General features: G+C 40.8%; 1 protein-coding gene across 6 annotated transcripts in view; it reads left to right on the top strand.

Annotated features, from left to right (window-relative positions):
* Positions 1-926: 926 nt before the first annotated feature.
* HP1BP3 (heterochromatin protein 1 binding protein 3) overlaps positions 927-26,934 on the top strand; it is a 40,141-nt gene continuing 14,133 nt past the window's right edge. For 2 of the 6 annotated variants that reach the window (XM_042994395.1, XM_042994399.1), the window contains exons 1-8: positions 3,221-3,336; positions 8,965-9,160; positions 9,611-9,710; positions 12,695-12,848; positions 14,165-14,324; positions 17,309-17,452; positions 19,251-19,331; positions 20,653-20,807. In XM_042994395.1, the coding sequence (XP_042850329.1) occupies positions 9,065-9,160; positions 9,611-9,710; positions 12,695-12,848; positions 14,165-14,324; positions 17,309-17,452; positions 19,251-19,331; positions 20,653-20,807 (890 nt within the window). In that variant the 5' untranslated portion in view covers positions 3,221-3,336; positions 8,965-9,064. Of the gene's footprint in view, positions 952-3,220; positions 3,337-3,365; positions 3,904-8,964; positions 9,161-9,610; positions 9,711-12,694; positions 12,849-14,164; positions 14,325-17,308; positions 17,453-19,250; positions 19,332-20,652; positions 20,808-26,934 lie in introns of those variants that run through there. The other 4 variants (XM_042994396.1, XM_042994397.1, XM_042994398.1 and 1 more) reach the window with 4 other exon arrangements.

The raw sequence follows: 26,934 nt of genomic DNA, 5'->3' as shown, positions 1-26,934 counted from the left end.
CATTTCCAGAAAGTCTTTCTGGCTGGAAACCAGAAAAGTCAAGTGACTCCCAAACCTGCCTGGACCATACATTGTTAAGGGATCCAAGCACTAGCCTAGCTTTTGGTTACTTTTGCAAGAAATTGTAGTTCCTCAGCCTTGATTTGTGGGAAGAACAGAGATCAGCCTTGCTGGGAACAGAAACCTCTCCCCACCAGGCAATAAAGAATTATTCCTTATTAACACAAGTTGGAATATGAGTAAAATAGGTAGATGGAACTTTCAATGTTCACTCCCATGACTGTAATATCCTAGCTCTGTCCTGGGCCACTCCTGACATCTGCAATTGCTTCAACTTCCTCTCCCCTTATGCCCAAATCTCCAGAGCCGCACATTTTGCTTTTTTATATAAAACAAGACATTTTAGCCTAACAGACTTAAGTATCACTTAGCTTAAAATTTGAGGGACAGCAAAAAAACTATCTATTGCACTGACCACAGACTGCAAATCTTGTTGTATGCTAAAGTTTCAAAGGGAATTGGCTTCTGAAAAAGTGGATGTTTTGTTGGAAACTAGAGATGATACAGTTGCATTGTGGGGATGTAGCACTTGCTTTTCTAGTTCACAAAACCCTCTGTTTCTGAGATTCTCAAGTCATTCCTGTAACCTAGGTGTCCCTGGGCATAATTGTTAAGTCATCACAGACTGCAGCACATTTATTACTTCTCTCTGCTAGAAATTCCTCTTCTAATCAAGCTCTCAGAGTTCTTACTCTTCTGATCCCTGACTGTGGAAGGGAAAGCTTTAGATTTTCAAGTTTAGAGATGAAAAACAGTGAGTTCTCTATCAGTTTGAGGCTTGTATGTTAGCTCTCCTTGGTATTAGCCCTTTACAAGTGCTAGAGAAGAGAGTGAAGCTTTAGCCAAAGGAATGAATCTCTGAATGGTGGAACTTCGGTGCAAGAGATGACTGTGAGTCCGGTGGGGGGGGGGGGGGCGGGGGGGAGGGGAGGCTTCCAATGTTCTGACAGTAACCTCCATACACCCTGTAGGAGCTGACCTGCCCCTAAACTCCCTAAGGTGTGTGTTTCTTCCAGTGCAAGCCAAACAGCCTTAACAGCTTAAGTAAATAGTAAAAAATTCATCACATAACTCTGCTTAACAAACACAACTGCGGGGCACTTGGGTGGCTCAGTTGGTTGAGCTTCTGACTTAGGTTCAGGTCATGAGCTCATGGTTCATGAGTTTAAGCCCCGTATCAGGCTCGCTGCTGTCAGTGCGGGGCCAGGTTCAGATCCTCCGTCTCCCTCTCTCTCTGCCCCTCCCCTGCTCACACTTGCTCATGCTCTCTCAAAAATAAATCTTAAAAAAAAAACAAAAAACAAAAAACACCACCCTGAATACTGTTTTTACTAGTATAGCTCAAAGAAAGCCAAGTGAGGGGCGCCTGGGTAGCTCAGTCAGTTAGGCATCCGGCTTCGGCTCAGGTCACGATCTCCCGGTCCATGAGTTCAAGCCCCGCGTCGGGCTCTGTGCTGACCGCTCAGAGCCTGGAGCCTGTTTCAGATTCTGTGTCTCCCTCTCTCTCTGCCCCTCCCCTGTTCATGCTCTGTCTCTCTCTGTCTCAAAAATAAATAAACGTTAAAAGAAAGGCAAGTGAGATAAGCTATAAAACCATACCCCCATCGAGTCTTAACTCAGATGCAGCTAAGTATAAAAACCAAAACTAGCCAGATGTTACATTTAGCAGATGTAAAATGCCTAAACTGATATACATGTACAGTAAACAATTTAAAGTCCCTTTGTAAGCCGAAAACTTAAAACTTCAGACTTCAGCAAGAGGTAGCCCTAGTGCATGGTTTGTGTGTCACCCTTGAGGAAGACTTTTGAGGTTTTCCCTCCTTGGATATACATGTTGTAAACAACAGAATAAGGAGTGTGTTGGGGGTTGGGGGGGGTGTTTTAAGCAAAAATCTGTGGAGGAGGAGGAACCTAGCACCTAGTTTGCTCTTAATTGGGTCAGCTTCTCGCATGAGATAGGGCTAAAGACAGTTTAAGGGAAAAGAACAAAGGTAAGATGTTTTATGAACACATAGAAATAGAATAGCGTCTTTAAAGGGGGAGACAAAGGATAGGAATGTTGATAAGAACAGAGGAATTGAGCAGGACAAAGGGATGGCACAACTGAAACCCCTTGTGAACAGGTTGAATGCAACAACAGAATACTGGTAATACCATTAGTAAGGAGTCTATGATGGTGGCTGTTCAATTTGATACAGCTCATTTTGCAACGGATGGAGTGAGTGGATGGCTACCACTGGGAAAGCTGGTAGATAGTTAAAATGCTGATTACACAGCCTGAGCACTGGGCTAGCGTACTTAAATGGTTTCATAATAAATTTTTAGAATGATTAGCATTTGAGTATTGGCCACATTGCTGTGAGCCTCGGGGTAATTTTAGTGTTTATTATTTCCCTATATTCGTTACCCGCCCCACCTCTACCCCACCACAAAACACCGCCTTTAAATACATCGACTTTGAAAAGTTACATTTTCAACAGTATGTACATTGCCTAAGTACGCTGATACCCGAGCAATATGACAATTCAAGGGAATTCCCTCTTTTCTGATCCCAGGGTTTACTTTTTGAGAACTCTTCTTTCCTATGTATGTAGAGGCCAAGGAAGACCGATTCGCAGATTAGAAAAGCAACTTTTCCAGTTCTTTTCCTGAGTCACTACTCAGCCCTGTAATGTCTGCATACTTAATAGGAACGAATGTGAGGTACCGGATTTTCCGCTATCCGGTTGTCCACTTCTGTCCACGGTCTTCAGAGAAGGGTAGTTCTCGCGCTGTGGCTCAAGTGACAGCGGGAGAAGCCAACCCGACTAAAGGTAGACGGATCTCCAAGGAGACCCGCTAAAGACCAGGGACCGAACCAGAGAGTAGCGAAAGGGCAGGCAGTGAAGAGTGCTCTTCCGAGGAAAACGAAAGCGAACCCAAGCTAACGGGAGCCACCAGGCAGTGCCCGGCGGAAGCGTGGGCGGACACACAGCACCCTCCCCGGCGTCCTCCCGTCCCCGAGCGCCCTCTCGCGTTCTCGCGCGCCCGGCCAGGGAGGCACGCCGCGCGCACTCCCTCAGCTCCCGTGGGCTGGGGGCGCGGGCGCGCGCGGGGGCGGGGCCGGCGCGGGAGTGCGCGCGCGCGTGCGCGCGCGGGGCCGCGGGCAGGGGGGCGGGGCGGCAGAGCTCGGCGGCTGGGCCTGGAGGACAGCGGCGGCGGAGACGAGGAGCGGCAGCGGGAGCGGCGCCGAGAGGCCGTGCTGAACGCAGGCGCCAGGAAGGGGGGAGCGCAGAGGTAACGCAGGTCGGAACAGGCGGGCGGGGAGTGGACGCGGGCTCGATGGACCCCGAAGGCGAGTGGTCGAGGCCGCTCGCCCGGGGCGCCGACGCCGCTCCCAGAGTGGAGGGGGCGGGGCGCTCGGGTCCCCGGAGGTGGCGCTTTTTGTCTGCCTCTCCCGGCCGCTCCGCCCTCCCTGCCCTCTCCCCTCTCTCCTGCGACCTAGCCCCCTGCCCCTCTCGTTGACGCCTCCTCCGGGGCCCACTGGCGCGCGCGCTCCCGCCCTTGTTTTGTTTGGACTAGGGGGGAGGAGGGGTAGCTCTTCCCAGGTCCAGGGCCCTGCGTCCCAGCGCGCCTGCGCCAGCGTCCTCCCGCTGCGCTCCGATTGGCTGAGGCCTTGCGCATGCTCCCGAGGCCCGTGGCGGACCTCGCCGTCGTCCCCGCCTTCCCGTCTCCCCCTCCCCCCCCCATTCCTTCAGCGGTTTTCGGAGCGGGTTCGAAAGATGCCGGCGGCGGTGACTGGCTGCGGCGGGCCCGCCCCCCGGCTTCTCCGCCCCCGCCGCCGCCATTACGGAGCTCCCAGTGGTGAGTGCGCGGAGCGCTGGTGCTCGCGGTCCGCCGATTCTAGCGTCGCGGGGGTGGCCCCTGCCCCTGGCGTGGCGTTGGCCTCGGCCGCGTGCATCTTCGAGCGCGAGCCCCGCGTTTCTAGCCGCCGGCCGCGCGTAGCCCGCGCCGCAGCTCCTCGGTGTCCGCCGCCGCTGAGCCCTCCCGTCCTCTGCCGCGCTGCCTTCATCTTGGTCCCTCGCTCCCCCCGCCTCTGCTCGGGCCCCGCACCGGCCGCTCCCTGCCTCTTTGTCTCGGCTGCGCTGTTCTCCGTGTTCCTCTCGGCGGTCTGGGCGGGCGTTTCCGTGCTGCTGCTGCTGCTGCTGCTGCTGCGACGCGGGCCTGAGCTTTCGTTTTCCCGTCTGGCATTCCCAGAGCTTGTTACTCGCCGCACCTTAGACGGGGTGGTTTTCGTTAATAAAGTCAAACTCGTGAATATGAGCGTTTGTCCAGAGGTGGAGGCAGGAGTGCTGAAGTGAGAGCCTCAGATCGGAATTTTGATACCGACTTGCCACTGTCTGTGACCGAGGACGAGTCACTTAACCCTTTGGGGGGAGTATTCTCTCCTGCACAGAGGACTGGACAAGGTGAACTTAACTGCCCTTTCAGCGTACAAATTACGTTGTTTATTATTGTTCCTGACTTTACATTACATTGAAAAGTGAGAATACAATTAGAAGTATCTCTAGGAATTCGCTTGGGACTTGATGGACAAGCTGTCGTGTCTTAAGAGTGAAATTAGACGTGACTGGTTTTACTTTGGAAGATGCTTTTAATTTTGTTTAATTTGGCATGGGCATAAAGCCACTGTGAGCTCTTTCAAGTTTTTATTGCTCCTCTAAAAAGTTTAGTTTAACGTGTTTCAACGTAGGAGTAACATTTTAAAGGTTTTTTTTATTATTTTTGATTTGGCTTCGTTTTTAAGCTTACTTGGACGATTGAGGGCAGAAAGTTGGAGGAAGTATCCTAAACTGTTCATAGATGAAAATCTTCAGTGTTAAGGCGTTTAGGTTGTGATTATCTTTCAAGGTGGGCCCTGTAGTGGCCATAGCTTCTGTGCCCAAGACAGATTTGTTAGGTACATAACAGATTTATTGAAATGTGAAAGTGGGAAAAAAAAAAGTTGTCAGTTAATTACCAGCATGCTTCTTGTGACATTACTGTAATCTGAGGACAGTTAAAGACTTTAGACTGGGAACAGTTTAATATATTCTGTGCAAAGCTAGTGATTTTATAACATAATATATTGCACACATTTTTTGGTAAAACATGAAATAATACTACTTTCCCTAAAATGCATATTTTCATTTTAAGATTATTATTTTGAGAGAGCGCACACACAATCTTCAGCGGAGGGCTGGGGGCGGATAGAGGCAGAGAGAGAAAATTCCCAAGCAGGCTCCCCATGTCAGCTGAAATCCAGAGTAGGACGCGTAACTAACTGAGCCACCCAGGTACTCCAAAAACATATTTTCAAGGATGTCGATAAACTGAGATACAATAAGTTCCTACTTATTTTTCTATTGCTTTCTCTTTTTTTCAATTTTTTTTTTTTTTGAGAGGGAAGTGCTTGCACAAGTGGGGGAGGGGCACAGAAGACCCAAAGCTACGCTGATAGCTGGGAGCCCCTTGCAGGATTCCAACCCATGAATAAACCCTGAGGTCTTGACCTGAGCTCCACCGACTGAACCACTCAGGCACCCTTGCCTTGTCTTAATGTAAAGAAAATAAATAAAAACTCTGAAATTCTGGATTTTATCACCTTTATTGCTTGCGTTAAATTAAAAACGGTTTAGAATTTCCTTTTACAAAAGTAGTTCTTTTTATAGTCAATCCAACATTTAAAAAAATAAAACCTAAATTGAAGACCACAGACAGACCACATAAATCACAAGTAAAATCAGATTATTTGTTTTTGACACACGTAACCTAGGTGGGAAACTTTTTCGTCTGTTCATCCTTTGATTTAACAGATATTTATCGAGCACCTATTCTATGCCTGGTGTGTTCTTAGGCACCAAGCATCCAGCGGTGAACCACCTAGCTAATATCTCTGTTGGAGAATAAGCATGGCAGCCTAAAAGTCTGGTTCAGAAAGTTATTAGGTACATGGTGATGGTGAGGTAGTGTGAATGAACCATCCATGTAGTTTTGTTAGCTGTGTAATGAACATATTAAGTAATTCATTAGCCAGCCTATTAAAGTATTAGAGGCTGAAGCTTTAAGTTCCATGACCTTTTACCAAGGAAATTCAGAGCTAAGGCAGACTTTTTTTTTTTAAAGTAAACTACACTCAACGTGGAGCTCGAACTGAGGACCCCAAGATCAAGAGTTGCATGTTCTACAGACTGAGCCGATCAGGTGCCCCTCAGACAGACTTGTTTGTTTAATGTTTGTTTATTTTTGAGAGAGAGAGACACACAATCTGAAGCAGGCTCTAGGCTCTGAGCTGTCAGCGCAGAGCCTGATGCAGAGCTCGAACCCATGAATTGTGAGATCGTGACTGGAGCCAAAAGCGGATGCCTAACCAACTGAACCACCCAGGTGCCCCAAGACAGACTTCTTAATATGTATCCCAAGTAACTGGGTTTATTTTTGCAGTGTTCTTCACATGCGCTGAATATAGTAATAGGTGCTTAATCACACAGTACTGTTCATTGAACTTTCTTCCCCAATACTTACCCAACACTCATTATGTTTTGGACACTGTTCTGGGTGCTGGGACCACATTGGTGAATTAAAGTCCTAGCCCTTAGAGTGCTTACATTGCATTTGGAAGAGATGCATGATAAACAAGTAAATACGTATTTTGACTTTCAGTTGGTGTTAAGTGCTGAAGAAACCTGAAGCATGAGAAGGTTGGGAGGGAGGTCTTTCTGAGGGGGTGACAGTGAGCAGTAAGGTGATTGGGGTGTCTAGGAAAAAAGTGTTCTAGTTTAAGAGAACAGCAGGTGCAAACACTGAGGCAGGGAGGGACGAGCAGAGCACAGTGCCAGGGCCAAAAGAAGTCTTTGTATTTGGAGTCGAGAGTAGAGTGATAGAGTGGGAGGGGGGACTAGTAAAATAATGGGGGTGGTGACAGGGAGGTTTTAAGCAGGAGGGTGTCAGGGTTTATATTTTTGGTGGATGCAGCCAGGAACATTGGCAAACCAACTTATTTATTTATTTTCTTAAATTCCAACCTGGGCATACGTCTTATCTGGCCTAATTGAAACTCATCTTGTCCTCAGGTTAGTGGTGTCCAGTGTCTTTATGGACCATGCGCTTGTTGCCCCAATTTTAGTTTCATCACCTTGGCATTAGTGACAGCTTCTTCTGTGCGCCTCCTCCCCTTTTCACCCATTTGTTTTAATTTTGAGTAATTCATGAATATAGTTGACTGGAAAGGCTTTGACACTTTTTTCAGTAATTGTGTTTACAGGGAAAAAATTGTTTTCAAGATACCCTATGAGCAGAGATTCCTGAAGGTTTTATTGACTTGACAGTAGCATTTTCACCCTACCTAGTATTATCGTGGGTTAAGAAAGATGAATTCATTAGCAATATCACTTTACCAAGGATAACTTGATCATGATAGTTTCCTTCTGTGTAGGGTTCACATGTAAAGACAGCAGCAGATTTGCTTAGGTTTTTTTATTGTCAAGGAAAATATATTACCATGTAAGTGCTAGTTGCATGAATGAGCAGGTGTATGTATTCAGATTATTCCAAGATAGACATTTAGGCTTCACAAGACTTTGGGGTTTCTAATGAGTGTCCTGAAGGCCAGTGTGGCCCTCTTTTCCCAGATGAGAAAACAGTTTTTTATTTCTGTATTTTATAGTTCTTCAAAGTGAATTGCCATATGAGCATTTTAAGCAGTTTTTATAACAGTTGTTAATTTTAAAAATATTCATGGATATTGCTAATTGACTCTTGATAGTAAGTTTCAGTGTATCTTGAATTCTTTCAACTGCATTTGTTTGCAGCTGATTGACCGTTCACAAGTCTGGCATTGCTCTTGGTGTTCCCATAAAAAGATTTTCCCTGTAGATGTGAAAGCATTCTTTATGTTTGGGGTTTTTGTTTGTTTGTTTGTTTGTTTGTTTTAATTTATCCCAGTTATTGTAGCTTGGGACTATTACCTGACAAATTGAAAACTTAAATTCCTAGACAGGGTTAGAGCTTCAAGCAGGGGTTGAATGACTGATCTACTGTTCTCTAATTCTTTGTTAATGTTCGTTAGCCTAAAGGTCTAAGCACCTAAATGATCATTTTCTTATATTTTGGAGAGATTTTTGTTATAGAATGTCACTGAGTCCCAGATGAGAGTTTTTTGGGTTTTTTTTGTTTTTTTTGTTTGTTTTTTTTTTTTTTTGAGGACAGAGTATTAATGACCAGGCAAATTTGAGTGACTACATGGGTTTTATCTTTGAATATTTAATTATGTTCTTTCTTCTGTGCTAGTTTTGCTTACTTTAAAAATAACAAATAAGGTCTTGGAAGCATACTTCTGTTCTCCTAGGTGATGGTCTGAATTTGCCTGTCTGGATCTGGAGGCTGTTAGCGTATCACGTTCTTCAGGAGTATTTTTGCCCTTGTATTACTTTTATCTAAAGGAGATGAAGTTAAAGTTACAGTTAATTTTCCTGATCCTTTTGAGAACAATAACAACAAAACCCTTCTCTCTTTAGTCATTTATCTTTGAGGAAACATTTGACTAAACTATTTCTTAGTCTCCTTATTGTGTCCTTTCTAGGTTCCTAATGGTAGCAGGAGGGGAATGGGATTAGGTTCCTTATGAGCTTTCTTGTCCTTGTTGCCTTTGTTCATGTGGAAGGTGCAACAGCTGCTGTGGCTTGTGCGTTTGTCTTAGTGGCTGCTTTAATCTGGTGTATATTTTGATAGTGATTTTATCTTTCTTAATGACAACTGACCGAGTCATCTGTCAGTTAACTAGAAGTTTTATAGTTAATTTTTCCCCTTTGGATGTGTATTAAATTTAGACATTTAGTTTAGTTTTGTTTCTGTTAATCTTCACACCAGGTCTTTTCTGTGCTTTAGGTTGACTCTTCACCACACTGAAACCATTAGGAAAAATCCTTGTGGTTAACAGCAGAGGCTTCAGAGTGTAACCTGTACTCGGGCCTAGAAATTATTTTAAATGGCGACTGATACGTCTCAAGGTGAACTCGTCCATCCTAAGGCACTCCCACTTATAGTAGGAGCTCAGCTGATCCACGCGGACAAGTTAGGTGAGGTAGGGGCTGACACATTCTTGAAGCTCACTCTTGGATCAGTCCCTGACTTCAGACCCTGCTGGGTCTTTCTTGGTACATGTTCCTTTCCTTTCCTTTCCTTTGGGGAGTCTGGGTTGTGAATCTGAAAAAATCAAAGAGATAAAAAATTCTTTTCATCTTCCCTTTCCCCTCAAATTCCTCAGAAAACCTCCAACCTTTTAAATTTATTCCAAATCAAGTATATTACCAGTTTCCATTTGAAATTCTAGCTAAAATAAAATACTTTGAAAAGTACTTCTTAAACACCATGGTTCACTTCAAAAAAACTTGTTAAAAGTAATTTGCATCAGATCCTGGAGTCGACTTGAAGAATTCTCCTACATCTTCTGACACCCAGTTAGGTTCTTGAGAAAAAGACAAAAAGAAAATCTTTCTCATGCATGTGTGATTATGGCTGTCTCTTTTCTCAGAAGGTGGAAGATAGCACCATGCCGATTCGTCGAACTGTGAATTCTACACGAGAAACTCCTCCCAAAAGCAAGCTTGCTGAAGGGGAGGAAGAAAAGCCAGGTAAAGTAAAGCAGGAGACAACTTGAAATGGCAGAAGTTTCTACTCCAATTCAGAGTATCCTGTGAATTCCTTTGAACTTAATTGTTTTTTCATGGCTGTTTTGGGGAAACACTGAAAGAGAGAAGTTGTACCTATTGATATGTCATTTCCAGACCAAAGTGAGCAAAGGAAGAATTTCATCTTGTCTCTAAAGATTTTTAGAAGGTGTAACTTCATGTTCTTGGAATGAAAAACAGAAAATGGTTGGCGAGAACAGGAACAGTTGAAGAGTAGCTTCTGGGCATACGGTGTCTTGGGGATGAAGGCTGTGGACGAATGGGGGACTTGGGACTTCCAGACGGGCAGTACAAGATCCCTCAGAAATTATCACAAGGCCTTAAGGGAGCAAAGGGGCAATCAGAGCATTGGTTTATATTTGGTATTGGTGGAGAGAAGATTGGCTAGACATAGGTAGAAACATAATGAGTCAAGAGAAATGTAAAACCATCAGCCTGGGTAATCGTGCTCCTTTATGGCATCTTTAATCACCTCTTTCCTTTTCCTTGTTTTTCATTTTCTTCTTGTGACTTTTTTCTTTCTTTTCCTTTTCTCTTTTTCTCCCTTGCTTTTTATCTCAGGTTTGCCAGGGATGAGCACCATCCTGTCGTGGCTATTAGAACTAAATATCTGTTTACCAGCACAGGTTAGGAATAAGGCACTCTTGTTGCCTTTATCCCTTGGTGCGGCAGGAATATACTTTTTTCCAGTGGAACCTGGATTTTGTCTCAAAATACTCAGATGAATACTGTAAGCAATTTGGGTATAATTGCTTATTTAGGAGACATGGGAATCAGCATATTGAAAAAAATGAGAGGGAGGCGCCTGGGTGGTTCACTTGGTTGAGCTCCAACTCTTGTTTTAGGCCCAGGTCATGATTCCAGGATCATGGGATCAAGCCCTGAATTGGCCTCTGTGCGGAGCATGGAGCCTGCTTAAGATTCTCTCTCTCCCTCTGCCGCTCTTCCCCTGCTCACACATTCTCTCTCTTTTCTCCCAAATAAAATTAAAAAATGAGAGGTGCTGGTGAGTTGAAGTTTGGTTATTTTGTCCAGCACTGAGTTAAGCCACTTGATGGCCTGCCTTAAACCACATTTGATTAACAGGTAAAGCCACTAAATCATTAATGACCTCAGTTTTCAGAATACAAGCCAGAGAGTTCAGGTATTGGAAAAGTCAGCCAAGAATTCAGAAGGGATCAGTAAGTCGCTTGACGAGTTCTGTGTTTTATCTTTTCCCACTATGGTATTAATGTATATAAAAATACATACTTGCATTTTGGAGACAGACACAATAGTTTAATGAGTTGGAAGCAGTGTCTTATACATACTACATACTCAGTGCCTGTTGAGTGACTGTACGTTTATTAATCCATCAACTATTAAGCAATTATTCTTGAGAAGAGAAAATAATATGAAATTGAATTTATAATTCTACTCTTAGAGGAAAACCCAGTAAGTGGTTCTTTTCATCCTTTTTAGAATAAGACCATGTATAAATAAACATAATGACTAATAGAAAGTCCTTACCCATGAAGCCAATTAAATCAAATTAGTGGGCCAAGGGGCAGTAAGAGACACATATGTGATTTAAAAAATTATCTGAATTACCTGATGCCATTGTTAGAATGAAGTTCTAGCTTTAATATTTTGTAAAATAGTTCTAGAAGCAGCAGGAGAGGCTGAAGGAGGATGGGAATCACCCACATGGTACACGTACAGGTATTCCCTAAAGCATTTTATAGAATCCCTATGATAACTCTGTGAGGTAAGATTACTAAGGCTTGGAGATGTCGAAGAACTTGACATAAGATATGAAGCTAGAAAATTATAAGGACTGAACTTTTGAATCCAGGTATGTTTGACTCTAAAACCTCAATTTTGGCTAAACATATGGGAGGATTTTCAATCTTCTATGCATGTCTCATTGAAGAGCATAATCCAGGATGAGATCAACAAATGACAGTTGACTGTCCTGAAATTCAGGGTTTAGAATTTTAATTTGTTGAAAATTAGAAATTCCTTTAGAATTGTATATATGTAGTTTGGTTATAAGAAGTAAGTGGCATGGTTTTGTTCTTTTTTAAAAAAAAAATGTTTATTTTTGAGAGAGAGAGAGAGAGAGATTGCTTGCACATGCAAGCAGGAAAGGGACAGAGAGGGTGACAGAGGATCCTGAGGGGGCTCTGTGCTGACAGCCCAGGGCTCAAACCCATGAACTACAAGATCATGACCTGAGCCAAAGTCAGATGCTTAACCCACTGAGCCACCCAGGCGCCCCGGCATTTTTTTATTCTTTAGGATTTTTCATCATTATGATAATAATTTGTTCACATAATTTAAATGACCAAACTCTTCAAGCATATACTTTTATTTTTTGCCTATGTGTTGCCATTGGAGAGTCCTTTCTTAGAAGTCCCTATTTAATCATATCTGGGGCTCTGTATTTTGTAGTACTGCTCAAAGAGGCTTGCTGAGAAAAGACACAAACAAGCCACTGCAGACCTCAGTATTCCCCCCTCACGTTTCTGCTCTTGCCCCAGTCTTTTCACTTGGAAAATAGGTGTTAACTTTCTATTACTTATTCCCTTACTAAGATTCATCTGTTAAATTATGAAATAGCTAATGTCTTAATTATGAATCTCATTAATATTGCAGAGGAGAACAGGCAAGAGGTTTGATTCAGGGTAAAATGAGTTTCTCTTTCTGTGTAATTCCCTGGTCCATCTCCTTTTTTCACATAGTGGTCTGGATAAACAACCTTTGAACAGGCAGTTAGAGCTACATAAGGAAGGAAAGAACACTGCAACTGATAGACATTTATTCGTTTTAAAGTCTGTCAATTGGAACATTTGGCTTCTCTGTTTAATAATATAGCCTTTTACCCTTTTATTGACTCAGGCTCTAATCTATCTATTTGATGCCATTCTGCACACCTGATTTTTTAGAACCAGATATAAGTTCAGAGGAATCTGTCTCCACTGTAGAAGAACAAGAGAATGAAACTCCACCTGCTACATCTAGTGAGACAGAGCAGCCAAAGGGAGAACCTGAGAACGAAGAGAAGGAAGAGAACAAGTCTTCTGAGGAAACCAAAAAGGAGTAAGGAGTTATGCCTTCTCGCTATTTAAAATTGAAGACTGTGTAAAAGGACTGTAGATCAGATTGTTTTAAAGGATTGTATCATTGGTTTATGCTAGATGTTTGCTACTTACTTGGATTTACTTTTTAGAATTACTGTTTGAAATAGGTTTATTATATAGTTCTATGGCCTATTAGAGCTTGTAGCTCTTATAACAATGGTTTGAATAACCCAAAATTCATTGCTTTTGCCTTTGAAACTTTTTTTGTGTGTACTTAGGATTCATTGTGGGAGTGTCTCATATTTTAATCATTGACATAATTTCAATAAGAAATGAAACATGACTCTAAAAATCTGACCTGGGAAACACTTGACCATTTTATTCCTACCTATACCTTTGCGAGTTGTTTTTGTATGTTTATGTTAGAAAACATTAATCTGTATCAGCCATTGCCAGAGTCACCTAAAAATGTGTACATTTGGACGGTGACTTTGAGAATCTGAAAGCAAAATTTGCTACTGATACTCTGTACAGTGTGGTGGAAATTCTTTGTTAATTTGAAGAGGGTTTTTTTTGTTTGTTTGTTTGTTTTGCAGGATAATTGGTTGCATTCTTCTCGTAATTGGTCAGAACAGTTAGGAATTACATTTAAAATAAAAGAGTAACTCAGTAATAACTATACCTTCTAGGTGTAATCCTCAAGGAATCCTTTATCCCAGCTTTATAGGTTTAAGTTCTGTGGAATTTTTAGCAGCTACCCTATATTTTAGTTGCATGGGGTACTGTTATGATTATTTAGAATACATTTATATAATGCTTTATGGCTCACAAAATTGTTTTTATGAACATAATCTCATAATTCTTGCAACAACCTTATAAAATGTTTTATATTACCATTTTATAGCTGAGGAAGCTGAGATTCAGGTCAGTTGGCCAAAGTCTTATAGCTAGGAAATGTTAGAGCAAAAACTCAAACCCAGGTCTTCTGACTTCAGAGCTTGAGTTCTTTTCACTGTGCTAAATTACACCTGTTGTAGTTATTAGAATACATTTTAAAATTCTCATTTCTTTCATGTGCTGGTCCTTCATACCAGTGCTAATTTATATGACTTCTCTCCCCTGTACCTAAGAGAAAACACCTTTTTGGTTCATTTACAGTATCCAATTTTTAAAAAAGGTTTTATTTTGTAAAACTTTGCTTATTTTATATATCACTTTAGTGTGGAAGTAAATTAAAACATTAATTTTTATCCCTCTCTTGTCTATTCTTCTTTCTGACTTTATACCTCTTTCTGGAGAGTTTACCTTGCATAATAACAATTCTTTGTTTTAAAGTGAGAAAGATCAGTCTAAAGAAAAGGAGAAGAAAGTGAAAAAAACAATACCTTCCTGGGCTACCCTTTCTGCCAGCCAGCTAGCCAGGGCCCAGAAACAAACACCGATGGCTTCCTCCCCACGTCCCAAGATGGATGCAATCCTAACTGAGGCCATTAAGGCAAGTTTTTATTACAAGCAGTTCATCTTAGATTTATTCTGTTTGTCTTTTGGTTATTTGAAAATGGCATATTCCTGTCCAGACATCAGAAATCTTGCTGTTTCCTAAAAGATACTGAAGTAGAAGAAAGCCATTGTGAAGTTCATGTGTTTTTTCGTTTTTGTTTTTGTTTTTTTATATTTTAAGAAAATCACATTTGGTGAGCACTGTTAATTTTTTAAATTCAAATTTACTATAGCAAGTATTTTTAATTTTAGATTTTTTTTTTTTACACTCATTTTATTGGTTAAGTATAGTATTTCTTTGAAGGCTGAACCTGTTAATTTATTCAACAAACATTTAAGGACTAACTAAAACTTCTCTGTGTCAGATAATCCTGCTAGGGATATAACAGAGAATAAAACAGGGTCATCTTTGCCTTTATGAAGTCGGATTGTGACTGAGAGTAACGGAATAGCATAGAGGATTTTATCTTAAAAAGATACACTATCTTAAAAAAAATTTTTTTTAAACGTTTATTTATTTTTGACAGAGAGAGTGCAAGCAGGGGAGGGCCAGAGAGAGAGGGAGACACCAAATCCTAAGCAAGCTCCAGGCTCCTAGCTATCAGCACAGAACCTGACATGGGGCTCAGACTCACAAACCATGAGATCATGACCTGAGCCGAAGTTGGACGTTTAACTGACTGAGCCACCCAGGCGCCCCAAAAAAGATTTACTATCTTTAGGTTCATTTTTCAAATTTGAGTGTCTAATACTGGTAGTGGTTAGCTTTCCTACCTGAGCTATAAGAAACCTTCTTAGAAACCTTACTACTTTGTTTCATCACCAAAAATTCTCCTCCTTTATGACTTTTCTATAATCCATTGACTTCTATTAGCTTAAGGGTCCTCATGTAGGTTTCTTAATTTTAATTTTTAAGGGCATCTTTTTTTTTTTTTGGGGGGGGGGGTCTGTTTATTTTAGGACACCTAGGTGGTGCAGTTAAACATCTTGACTCTTGACTTCGGCTCAAGTCATGATCTCACGGTTTATGAGTTGGAGCCCCGCATCCCTGCTTGGGATTCTGTCTTTCCTCTCTGCCACGCGCGCACACAAGTGGGGGAGGGGCAGAGAGGGTGGGAGAGAGAAAATCCCAAGCAGTCTCCATATTCTCAGCGCAGAGCCCATCCTGTGGCTTGATCCCACAAACCGTGAGACCATGACCTGAGCCAAAATCAACGTTCAACCTACTGAGCCACGCAGGCCCCTTGGTTTTTAAGGTTATCTTCTAATCTGACCTTGCCTTTTTTGTGTAAGTTTTTCTGGTTACTTTTGCCATGTTAATTCACATGATGAGATGATAAGAGAAGCTAAGATAGGAGCCAAAGACACCCTCATTTTAGGGACCTTGTTGCTAGGATCTGAGTCAGAGTTGGGGAAAGGGGGATAAAAACCAATTTAATCAAGGATGGTATACATAGGAAGGGGCAGCCTAGTGGTCATTCTCAGAATTTGAGAAGACAGCACTGACATATAAACTGGAAAAGAGTTTGTCTTTAGACCTCTCCCTGCATTCTTTTTTTTTTTTTTTTTTTCCTCCCTGTATTCTTTTAAGAGTGCTCTCAACTCCTTGAAACTTTCTTGGTCTAGATAGCTTGACTATGGTGAGATCTCATTTCTTTGTATAGCTTTTCATCAAGGTTTTCACTTCATAACCACTCAGCCTAAGTTTAGAGAAGCAGGGTCACAGTGAGGTTGGAGAAGGACTAAAATTTTAAATAGTGAAACAAAAAAATTAGAACAGTATAAATTAGGTCCAAAGAATAGTTTGAATCTGATTGTGCATATTTGTACAAATGAGGGGTGGGTGGGTGTGTGTTCCATGCAGGGTAACAAATCATGATTTCAGACTACCAGAACCATTTTGTGAATCAAACAGGAGTCCTGATGTCTGCTTCCATCTCATTGTCAGTTTGGTGGAGCATGGAATTGTTTTAGCATTAGAGGGTTCTTTTCCGTTTGATTTTCTTTGTATTTTAAGATCAGGAGTAATAGGTCAGAAACATTTACTTGAAATAGGTGAACCATATTAACCCAACTTGTTTTATGTTCTGTAGTCTTTTCTGCTCCATCTGCCTGTGAATTTTTTTCTTTATTGTCAAAGTATATAAAATAAAATACAACCAAGTGTTTTATCCAACGAGAATGAGTGAGTTCTCCATTCAGTTTATAGAGAAAGACAACACAGAATTGGTGAACTAGCCCACTAGGTAAATAACAGATGCTGCTTATGTATGCTTCAAAATGTAAAGCACTTGAAAAAAATTTGCCACCTTCATGACTTAATGACCTACTTGAGTCTTCCTTGGGCATTAATCAAATAGAATATAGTTAAATTGGATGGAAATGGAAGAGAACATTTTAAATTGCAATTGAATGCCCTCATTGTTACCCAAAACTCTCCTTAAGATTTTGCCATTTATAAAACCAGTTTTATGCCATTTATTCAGATTATCTTTGTTTATCTTCTCTGCTGACATTTGCATAAAGCCTAGAGAGAAACATTGGTCCTGGTGTGCTAAAGCTCATTCCATAAAATGAGCCAGGTCTGTAATCCTGCAAGTAATAGAAATGTTCTTTTTTTTTTTTTTTTTTTTTTCATTTTGATGCTAAAGATCTGTCTTCTAAATACAAAATAGAATTAAAATGGAAAGAGCTTCTTCCTTGACACACAGAATGTTGTTCTTCACATGTTGTGTCTTCTCTTTGCCTGGTTTGAACTAAAGTAAAATTGTTGCAGAAATATTGTAATTCTGTATTTCTCCACAGCCATGATGAACTGAAGTTACCTGAAATACTACTCATTCTTCCATGCCATTTTTATCATTCATTATCAAGTTCATCTCCAAAATAGTTTATTTTGAAAACATGTGTCAGATGCTCTGTCTAATGAAAACAGCTAGTGTGAAGTAATATGCGTGTTTCGGTAAATCTGTTTTCTAGGCATGCTTCCAGAAGAGTGGTGCATCAGTGGTTGCTATTCGGAAATACATTATCCATAAGTACCCTTCTCTGGAGCTGGAGAGAAGGGGCTACCTCCTTAAACAAGCACTAAAAAGAGAATTAAATAGAGGTGTCATCAAACAGGTATTAAACAATTGTTGAGGATAAGATCATTTCAACATGTAATAGCTGTAAGTCCATAATAACATTTAGGCTTTTTGTCTTTTTTTTTTTTTTTTTTTTTTGTAAAAATATAAATTAACATGATGAAATGTTTAAGCATGGCCTAGTTTTATTATTTGAGACTAGGTTTCAAATCACTGGTGCCAGTTACCTTTGATAAGTTAACTGTTCTGGAGAGCAGAAGCAATATGATAGCATAATTGTTTTCTAGTGCTGCTTGTACTTCTAATTGGATTTTCTTTGGGGGCCCCTTGTGCTTGAGATCATGTACTGAAGATGAGAGGTGGGGTTAAGGAATTCTTTTATTGCAGCAGCAAAAAAGAATTGCTCTCGTCTTGCATTTGTTAGTTTTAAAGCCTACCTTATGACTAGACTTGTTACCATTATAAATTTGTAAATAGGTTCATCTTAACAGTGTCTAAAATTATTGAAGCTTGTTAGGAGCATTAGAGAAGCCTGAGTAAATTGAGACTAGTACTAAAACCAGTATTGATTTCAGGCATAAATCTATGTTATTTTGCCTAGTACATTAAACATTGCTTAGAAACCTAAAAATTTTAAGTTGGAATGGAGTGTATCTTACCTAAATTTTCTTCAAAGGTTCAGAGGGATGAAGTAATTACCACAATGCCATGGTAGTGGCAAAAATAGTTCAAAGGACCTAGTTCACTGCATTCTGAGAGTCCCGTTGCCTTTCTTCCATACCTTTCTGCACAGTCTGATGAACACAGAATTCTGTGCCATTCAGGCATTTAAATTCTGCTTAGGAACTTTCAACAAGTACTTCACTCCACAAATACAAATTGTTCCTGTGTGCCAGGTGCTTGGGGGCCCATCAGTGAGTAAAGCAGATTTCTGCCGTGGAGCTTACGTTATAGTTTCCTCAAAATGTTGTATAACTGATGTTTATATGGCCTTTATAATGGTCTCTGACTGAAAGGTATTATCTAACCAGTGTAATTAGAGCCAAAGATCTGTCCTCAATCATAGTGTATGTCAGCATAATTGATGAGCTGGCTTCGTGTTTTTCTTTACGAAATATAGTTTATGACCTATTCTTGCCTCGTAGGCTGAACCTCATTTTGATGCTTAAACAACACTTTACAGGCTGAAAGTATTTCAGCTTGATTGCTATGTTCAAGGTAGCATAAATAAAGCTAAGGTTTGGAGGACTCTGGTTAGTGTGAATCAGCTTTAAAGTTTTGTGAAAGTGCTTTGTAAACTGTGGAAACACGTGGTAAGACTTACACATACAGTCATATGCAGTGGCTGTGAGTTAGATAACCGTCACAGGTGCAGTAATAATGACTCATGGGTGGTCTGGGAAGCACTATAGTTTGAGATCAGCGGTCCATAAACTTTTGCCAGGGAGCAGTCTTCCTTTCAAGATAGAGATTTTCTCATTTTCCCCAAGAGATTATACCTTCTTTCATGCGGGGTGGATAGCTAATATACTGTTAACCTGGTATCACAATAGCATTCTTCCCCAGGTTCGTAGACGGGGGAACAAAAGCTCAGAGGCTTTATGGGGTTGTCTAATATTGAATGGCTAGATGGTACCATAAATGGGATTCAGTCCTAAGTCTTTTGATTCATCCATTGTTCTTTTTTCTCTGAAGAGTTGAACAACATTTTACATTAGTTCTTGTATCATCATGCCCTGTACTTTGCTTAGTCTCATATAAAGTTATAAATATTAATACCAGGATAATTTAAAATAAAAATATTGGTTATTGCAACTAAAATTAATTTACCATAGGTAAAAGGAAAAGGTGCTTCTGGGAGTTTTATTGTGGTCCAAAAATCAAGAAAAACACCTCAGAAATCCAGAAACAGAAAGGTAAGAAGTCTAAACCACAGTTTGAACACTCCAAAACTACATCTCCTAAAATGACATTTATTGAGTGGTCACTGTGTGCCAGGCACTATGCAAAGTGTAGCCTTACTATTAAGGCCTGAAGAGGTTGTAAGTAATTTGCTCATTATCGCCCAGCTGGTGAGTAGAAAACAGTGTAAATCCAAGCAGTCGTCCCCCCACCCCTCCCCACCCCCCCACCGCCAAGCCCATGCACTTAACTGCCATATGTTGAATTATTGGCAACTCTATGAATTATACTTCTGTTAGTGAAACCAATCTGTTAAATGAAAAGGGACATATATGAGTGCATCTTTTACCCAATATTAGACCCCAAAACTATATCCAGAGCCAGTTTTTCGTTTTTCGTTTTTCTTTTTCTTTTTTTTCTTTTTCTTTTTCTTTCTCTTTCCTTTTCCTTTTCCTTTTCCTTTTCCTTTTCCTTTTCCTTTTTCTTTTTCTTTTTCTCTTTTTCTTTTTTTTTTTTTTTTTGGTAAATGTTAACACTTCTCCTTAAGACACATAATTTCATTTGTGGAAAGTATAATACTTTCTGTAATAAAGTGAAATACTAAATATAACTAATATAAAAATATATAAATAAATAATAATTATAAAATATTAATAATAAAGTGAAACATTCAGTATTTTCCCGTCAGTAACTGAAATCATGACTGTTCCTCTACAGCTGTGTTTTTGCAACTCTGAAAGTTTTTGTACATTTTTTCTACAACTTTGAAACACTTTTGAAATGAACTTTTGTGCAGTGCTTTTTGGTGCTGCATGGTCTTTATTCTTTGTTGAAGGGTAAGAATAAACTAAGACTTTTAAATAAAGTCTACCATTCCTTTTCATTTTTATACTTTTTTTTTTTTAACATTTATTTATTTTCAAGAGCCAGAGAGAGAGTGTGAATGGGGGAGGGACAGAGAGAGAGGGAGACACAGAATCTGAAGCAGGCTCCAGGCTCTGAGCTGTCAGTGCAAAGCCCTACACGGGGCTTGAACCCACCGACTGAGATCATGACCTGAGCCAAAGTTGGACACTCAACTGACTGAGCTACCTAGGTGCCCCTCATTTTTATACATATTTTTAACTCTCAATCTGAATTTCCTAACTCAAAAAAGTTGCCACACAAGTGCCATCGTGCCCCGTAGTATATTTGTTTGAATGTGGAAAAAAGTGATAGTTTAGCACAAGTTAAATTATCAATCAATTTAGGAAAGCCCTTGAGTTGAATACAGAAGCATTTGAACAGAGAACTCTATATTCTTTAATGATGATAATTTTTGGTAATATATTTCAGAATAGAAGCTCCGCAGTGGATCCAGAACCACAAGTAAAATTGGAGGATATCCTCCCGTTGGCCTTTACTCGCCTTTGTGAACCTAAAGAAGCTTCCTACAGTCTCATCAGGAAATATGTGTCTCAGTATTACCCTAAACTTAGAGTGGACATCAGGTATGAGCCGTTGGCCTGTACTTCAAAGCACAAATGTCTGTGTTATTCCCTTAGCCCCTTTTTCATGAGAAAGGTGAAAGTAAATATTCAAGAAGGATTACATTTAGCTGAGCTAAGGATAAAACCTTTTTTGTGGGTTTTATTTATTTGTATTTTATTTTATTTTTTAAAGTTTATTTAGTTAGAGAGAGCATGGCCTGGGGAGAGGCAGAGAGAGAGAATCCCAAGCAGACTCCACACTGTCAGCACAGAGCCTGACAAGGGGTTCATACTCCATGAACTGTGAGATGATGCCCTGAGCCAAAATCAAGAGTCGGATGGATGCTTAACTAGCTGAGCCACCCAGATGCCCTTGGGCTTTATTTTTTTGTCTTGTTATATTTTCTTTTTCATATCTCCATTGTAGTTTCTTTCTGCAAACAAAAACAAAAACAAAAAAAACACCTACATGTTAAGTCTTACAAGACCTTGGTAGAATAATTCTTTCACTGTGTCAGCTGTTAGAACATTCAGCATTAAACTCAGTGTCCTCTCAGCTTTCATTGTTAAAAAAAAAAATTTTTTTTTAATGTTTATTTTTGAGAGGGACAAAGCATGAGTAGGGGAGGGGCAGAGAGAGAGGAAGACACAGAATCCAAATCAGGCTCCAAGCTATCAGCACAGAGCCCAATCCCATGAACCATGAGATCGTGACCTGAACTGAAGTCAGATGCTTAATGAACTGGGTCACCCAGGCGCCCTAGCTCTCATTATTTTTTTAATTTTAATGTTTTTTTTAAATCGTGTTAAAATACAGATAAGCAAAATTTACCATCTTAACCATTTTTAAGTGTACGGTTCAGTGGTATAAAATACATTCATGATGTGCTACCATGAGCGCCGTGTATTGCCAGAACTCTTCATCTTGTAAAATTGCAGCTCTGTACCCATTAAATAGGAAATCCCTTTCCCCCGGCCACCACCTTTCTGCTTTCTGTCTGTATGATTTTGGCTATGAGTACCTCATGTAAGTGGAGTCATCCAGTCTTTATCTTTTTGCGACTGGCTTCTTTCATTTAGCACAGTGTCCTCAAAGTTTATCCTTATTGTTGCATGTTAGAATTTCCTTCCTCTTTTAGGCTGAATAGTACTCTTTTGCTGTATGTACTCCATTTTGTTTATTCATCCTTCTGTTAATGAACACTTGAGGTTTCACGTTTTGGCTCTTGTGAATAATGCTGCTATGAACACTGATGTACTAATACTTCTTTGAAACCCTGCCTTCAGTTCTTTGGGGGTACATACCCAGAAGTAAAACTGCTAGATGAAATGATGATTCTAGTTTTTAGTTTTTTTGAGGAACTGCCATGCTGTTTTCCACAGTGACCATATCATTTTACTTTCCTACCGACAGTATACAGAATTTCTAATTTCTCCATATCGTCGCCAACCTGTGTGTGTTTGTTCGTTTAAGTTTTTTTACTTATTTATTTTGAGAGAGCTAGTGGCGAAGGGGTAGATAGGGAGAGAGAGAGAATCCCTGCGCAAAGCCCAATGCGGGGCTCAAACTCACAAAACTGGGAGATCATGACCTGAGCTGAAACCAAGAGTCTGACACTTAATTGACTGAGCTACCTAGGTGCCCGTTGTTTGTTTGTTTTGTTTTTAGCCATCCTTAATGGGTGTGAGGTGATTGGTACGCATTTCTTTTAAGTTTTTGTTTTTTGAGCTAGAAAGTGCAAGTTGGGGGTAGGCAGGGCAGAGAGGGAGAGAGGATCCCAAGCAGGCTCTGCACTGTCAGCGCGGAGCCCGTGCAGGACTTGAACCCATGAATTGTGGGACCATGACTTGAGCTGGAAGTCGGATGCTTAACTGAGTGAGCCACTCAGGTGACCCCACATTAAACTCTATTTTTTTAACGTAGAGTTTGAATCATAAGAGAATTCAGGTTTCTGTAAACCTCTAGAGAAAAATAATATAATATCCTAATTTAAACATGTAATGTAAAATTCTGGCAGGATTTTGGTAGTAATTCAGTTCTAAAAAGTTGCCACATAAAAATATCTACACTGATCATTGAGACATTTGTGCAGATACATTAATTTGTTTAAATTTGTAATTCACAGAGTTTGTGTTTGAGTGTGTTTGTGTGAGATCTTTGTTATGATGGATGACTTTTGGAAAATTGTCTTTAATCCAGTCATTTCTACAGACGATTTTTATATCAAATGCATGTTGTCTTGATATTGTTCAGTAACAGTATTTCCTTGCATTACTGAGGCATGCAGTTAGAATTGCTGAGGCTTTAGCCCAGAAGCCACATTTTCAGAAAAGCACTCAGTGGTCTTCAGAGTGCCCAAGGAGAGTCCGTGAAATAGTGCGAAAGACAAGGGAATCACAGAAGCACAAAGTTTGAAATTAGTGTCCTGGTTTTTGTATGCTTTTTCTGCCCTGAGTGTGACCCACATATACAACCATGAGCTAGAAATGCATTTAAATACACATTTCACTTTTCTCTCTCTTCTCTCTCTGGTGACTGGAGACCATTATCTTCTCCCAGCTTTTTCTTTCCTTACCTTTCTACTGTGCTCCCACCAGACAAGTTGTTGATAGCAGTGTAACTTTGTTACATGTCTAATCTTTATGAACATTTCTGACCTTATGTTGAAACAATATTTTCCTGATAATAGGTGGGTTATCCACTCATAGGTGATAACGAACCTAGAGACCTTTTCCTGTGACCTCGTTAACAGTAACTTTTTTTTTTTTTTTTCTTTTTCCGTTTACTTCTCTAAAACTATTGATTTTCTCTACCACTGACTGTCAGGGAGTCCTGTCATACATACAATTAACATGATAATTTGGCCATACTTAATTTTAATTTTAGTTTTTGAGAGGTGGGTGGGTGGGGTACACAGTTGACCAAGGGGCAGAGAGGGAGAGAGAGAGAAGCAGGGCTCACCTAAAGCAGGGCTCAGGCTCACCCGAAGTAGGGCTCAAGCTCACCTGATGTGCCGGTCTGTTCTATTTATCCCACACCTCCATCTAATCTGTAAGCAGTTACTTTGGATTTGGTATTAGGATATATCCATAAACAAACCTCTTCTCATTACCTCCACTGTTACTACTCTTCCAAGCCACCATCATCTCTCAGTTGTTTTAGAGCAATGACTTCCTAACTCCTCTCATGCTCCCTCTCCTTCAGTCTGTTCTTAACCTAGCAGTGAGGGTGAAACTTGTAAAAATGTAAGTTAGATTGTATCGTCTTGCTACTCAAACCTTCCTGTGGCTTCCTAGCCCCCTTACAGATAGAGCCAGTGTCTCTAAAATGGTATATGACATTATGCTTCCATTGTGTCTTTGACCTAATCTCCTACTACTTTTCCCTCACTTAGCTGGCCTCAGAGTCTGTATGCTTGCTGTTCCCTTTGCCTGGATGGTTTTCCCCATAATCTACTTTGCTCACGCCTTCACTTCTCTCAGGTTTTTACTCTGATGTCCTCGTTAGAGTGCCTTGACCCTGCCTTGACTGCCTTCCTTTTTTGTAATTGTTTTATTTTGGAAACTTTCAAACATACACATAAATGTAAAGAGAACAAACCATCGTACTAACATTTCCGACAAAATCCTAAGCATTATCCAATACATAGGCCATAGTCACATGTCCCCAGTTGTCTCCAAAGTGACTTGTTAAAGTTAGTTTATTTATGAGAGAGAGAGAGTGGGGGAGGGGCAGAGAGAGAGAGAGGAAGAGAGAATCCTGAGCAGGCCCCATGCTGTCATCGCAGAGCCCAACAAGGGGCTCTGTCCCACAAACTGTGAGATCATGACCTGAGCCAAAACCAAGAGTTGAATGTTCAACCAACGGAGCCACCCAGGCACCACCAAAATGACTTCTCATAGTTGGTTTGTTCCAGTTAGTGTCCGTACCTGGCTTGTACGCTGCATTTGGTTGATGGAACCACCTAAATTCCATTTGCAACCTTTCCCTCCTCTCCCAGCATTCAGAATTCTACTTCTCTGTCTTACTTTTCTCCATAGCACTCATCACATTCTAACACATACTGCATCTGCCTGGCCTTTTTTCTTTCTTTTCTTTTTTTTTTTTTAAGTTTATTTATTTATTTATTTTAAGTTTATTTATTTTTGACAGAGAGTGCAGGCATGAGTTGGGGAGGGGCAGAGAGAGAGAGGGAGACACAGAATCCGAAGCAGGCTCCAGGCTCCAAGCTGTCGGCACGGAGCCCGATGCGGGGCTCCAACTCACGAACTGTGTGAGATCATGACCTGGGCCGAAGACAGACGCCCAACCAACTGAGCCACCCAAGCGCCCCAAATTTGTTTATTTTTGAGAGAGAGAATCCCAAGCAGGCTCCACACTGTCAGTGCAAAGCCTGATGTGGAGCTCAAATTCATGAACCATGAAATCATGACCTGAGCTGAAATCCAGAGTTGCATGCTTAACCAGCTGAGCCATCCAGGTGCCCCTGCCTGGTTGTTTAAAACTACCTGTCTACCCCATTAAAATGTCAGAATCTTGAAGACCAGGATTTAAAAAAAGATTTTTTTTTTAATGTTTATTTCTTTTTGAGAGAGAGACAGCATGAGCAAGGGATGAGCAGAGAGAGGGGGAGACACAGAATCCGAGCCAGACTCCAGGCTCCTACCTGTTAGCACAGACCCCAACGTGGGGCTCAAACTCATGAACCACGAGATCATGAACTGAACCGAAGTCGGACACTTAACCAACTGAGCCACCCGGACACCCTGGCCAGGAGTTTTATCTATATTGTTCACTTCCGTTTCCTCCACGCCCTAGCACACAGTAGATGCTCCATAAATATTAGTTGAATGAGTGATTGAATGCCTGTGGGCATTTCACCTGGCCACTCCACAAAGAGTGTTCGTCCCAGAGTGTGTGAGATGAGGCACATGTTTCTGCTCCTGTATACTAGCGGCTGTAGAGCTTGTGGTAAAAAAAAGCACAGACTTTGAAACCAGACCCCTTGGGTTTAAATCCTGATTCTGTCATTTTCTAGCTCTGTATCCTTGAGTAATTTCCCTCTCTGTGTCCCAGTTTCCTAACTGATAAACAGTGTATCAGTAAGGTTGTTACCAGGCGTACGTCTCCTAGTACATGTTAAGCACTTAGAACAGTGCCTGGCACATGGTAAGTGCTCAACTAATGCTAATATTAGTCTCTGTTCCAATATAATTCTCATGGTATGAGCATTACACCATGCTAAATAGGATTCTAATTTCAGACTTTTTTGAGAGACTGTGTGCACACATGTGCAAGCAGTGGAGGGACAGAGGGAGAGGAAGAGAGAATCTTAAGCAGGCTTCATGCCCAGTGTGGAGCCTGACGCAGGTCTCCATCCCACAGACTGTGAGATTATGATCCAAGAGTTGGATACTCAACTGATTGAGCCACCCAGGTGCCCCAACGGTATTTTTTAAAATTTTTATTTATTTATTTTGAGAGAGAGGGAGAGCGAGCACGAGTGGGAGAGGGCAGAGAGAGAGGGAGAGAGAGTATCCCAAGCAGACTCTGTGCAGTCAGCCTGATGATGCAGGGTTCGATTTTATGAACATTGAAGTCATGACCTGAGCAGAGATCAAGAGTCAGATGCTTAACTGACTGAGCTACTCAGGCATCCCAGTGTTTTTTATATAACATGCAAGTTTCTTCTGTATTTGATAACAATGATTTTTTGCAAATCTGAATTAAAAACTGGATATGTTGGATTTACATAGAGACTTTGAGTTCACTCTAAGATACCTTCAGAAACTTTAAAGGGTAGTCCTGTCACATGGCATTAGAAATCATTGTGTGTGATGTAACTTCTTTATACTCTTTTTTTTTTTTTCCTCTTCCCACACCAATATAAGAACATAGCCCAAATTCAATTGTATGCCCTATACTTATCTCTGAACTCTTTAATTTCTTTGGTGACCCCTTAGATTCTTAACATTTTCAACTCTGAGCAATTTCAGGCATCTTGTGATCTTCTTAATTCCATTTATGCATTTCTAACAGACTGACGGAACGCTCTCATTTAGATGCTTGCAACTCAGAATCCTTGTTGCTATCCGTTGCTTTTTTGTTCTCCATCCCTTACTTCTGATTCTCTCTGCACATGGCTTT

Source organism: Panthera tigris, chromosome C1 (genome assembly GCF_018350195.1).
Source record: "Panthera tigris isolate Pti1 chromosome C1, P.tigris_Pti1_mat1.1, whole genome shotgun sequence".
In the NCBI taxonomy this organism is placed as follows: Eukaryota; Metazoa; Chordata; class Mammalia; order Carnivora; family Felidae; genus Panthera; species Panthera tigris.
Note: the sequence above shows the minus strand (reverse complement) of the source record. Positions and strands in the feature narration are given on the sequence as shown.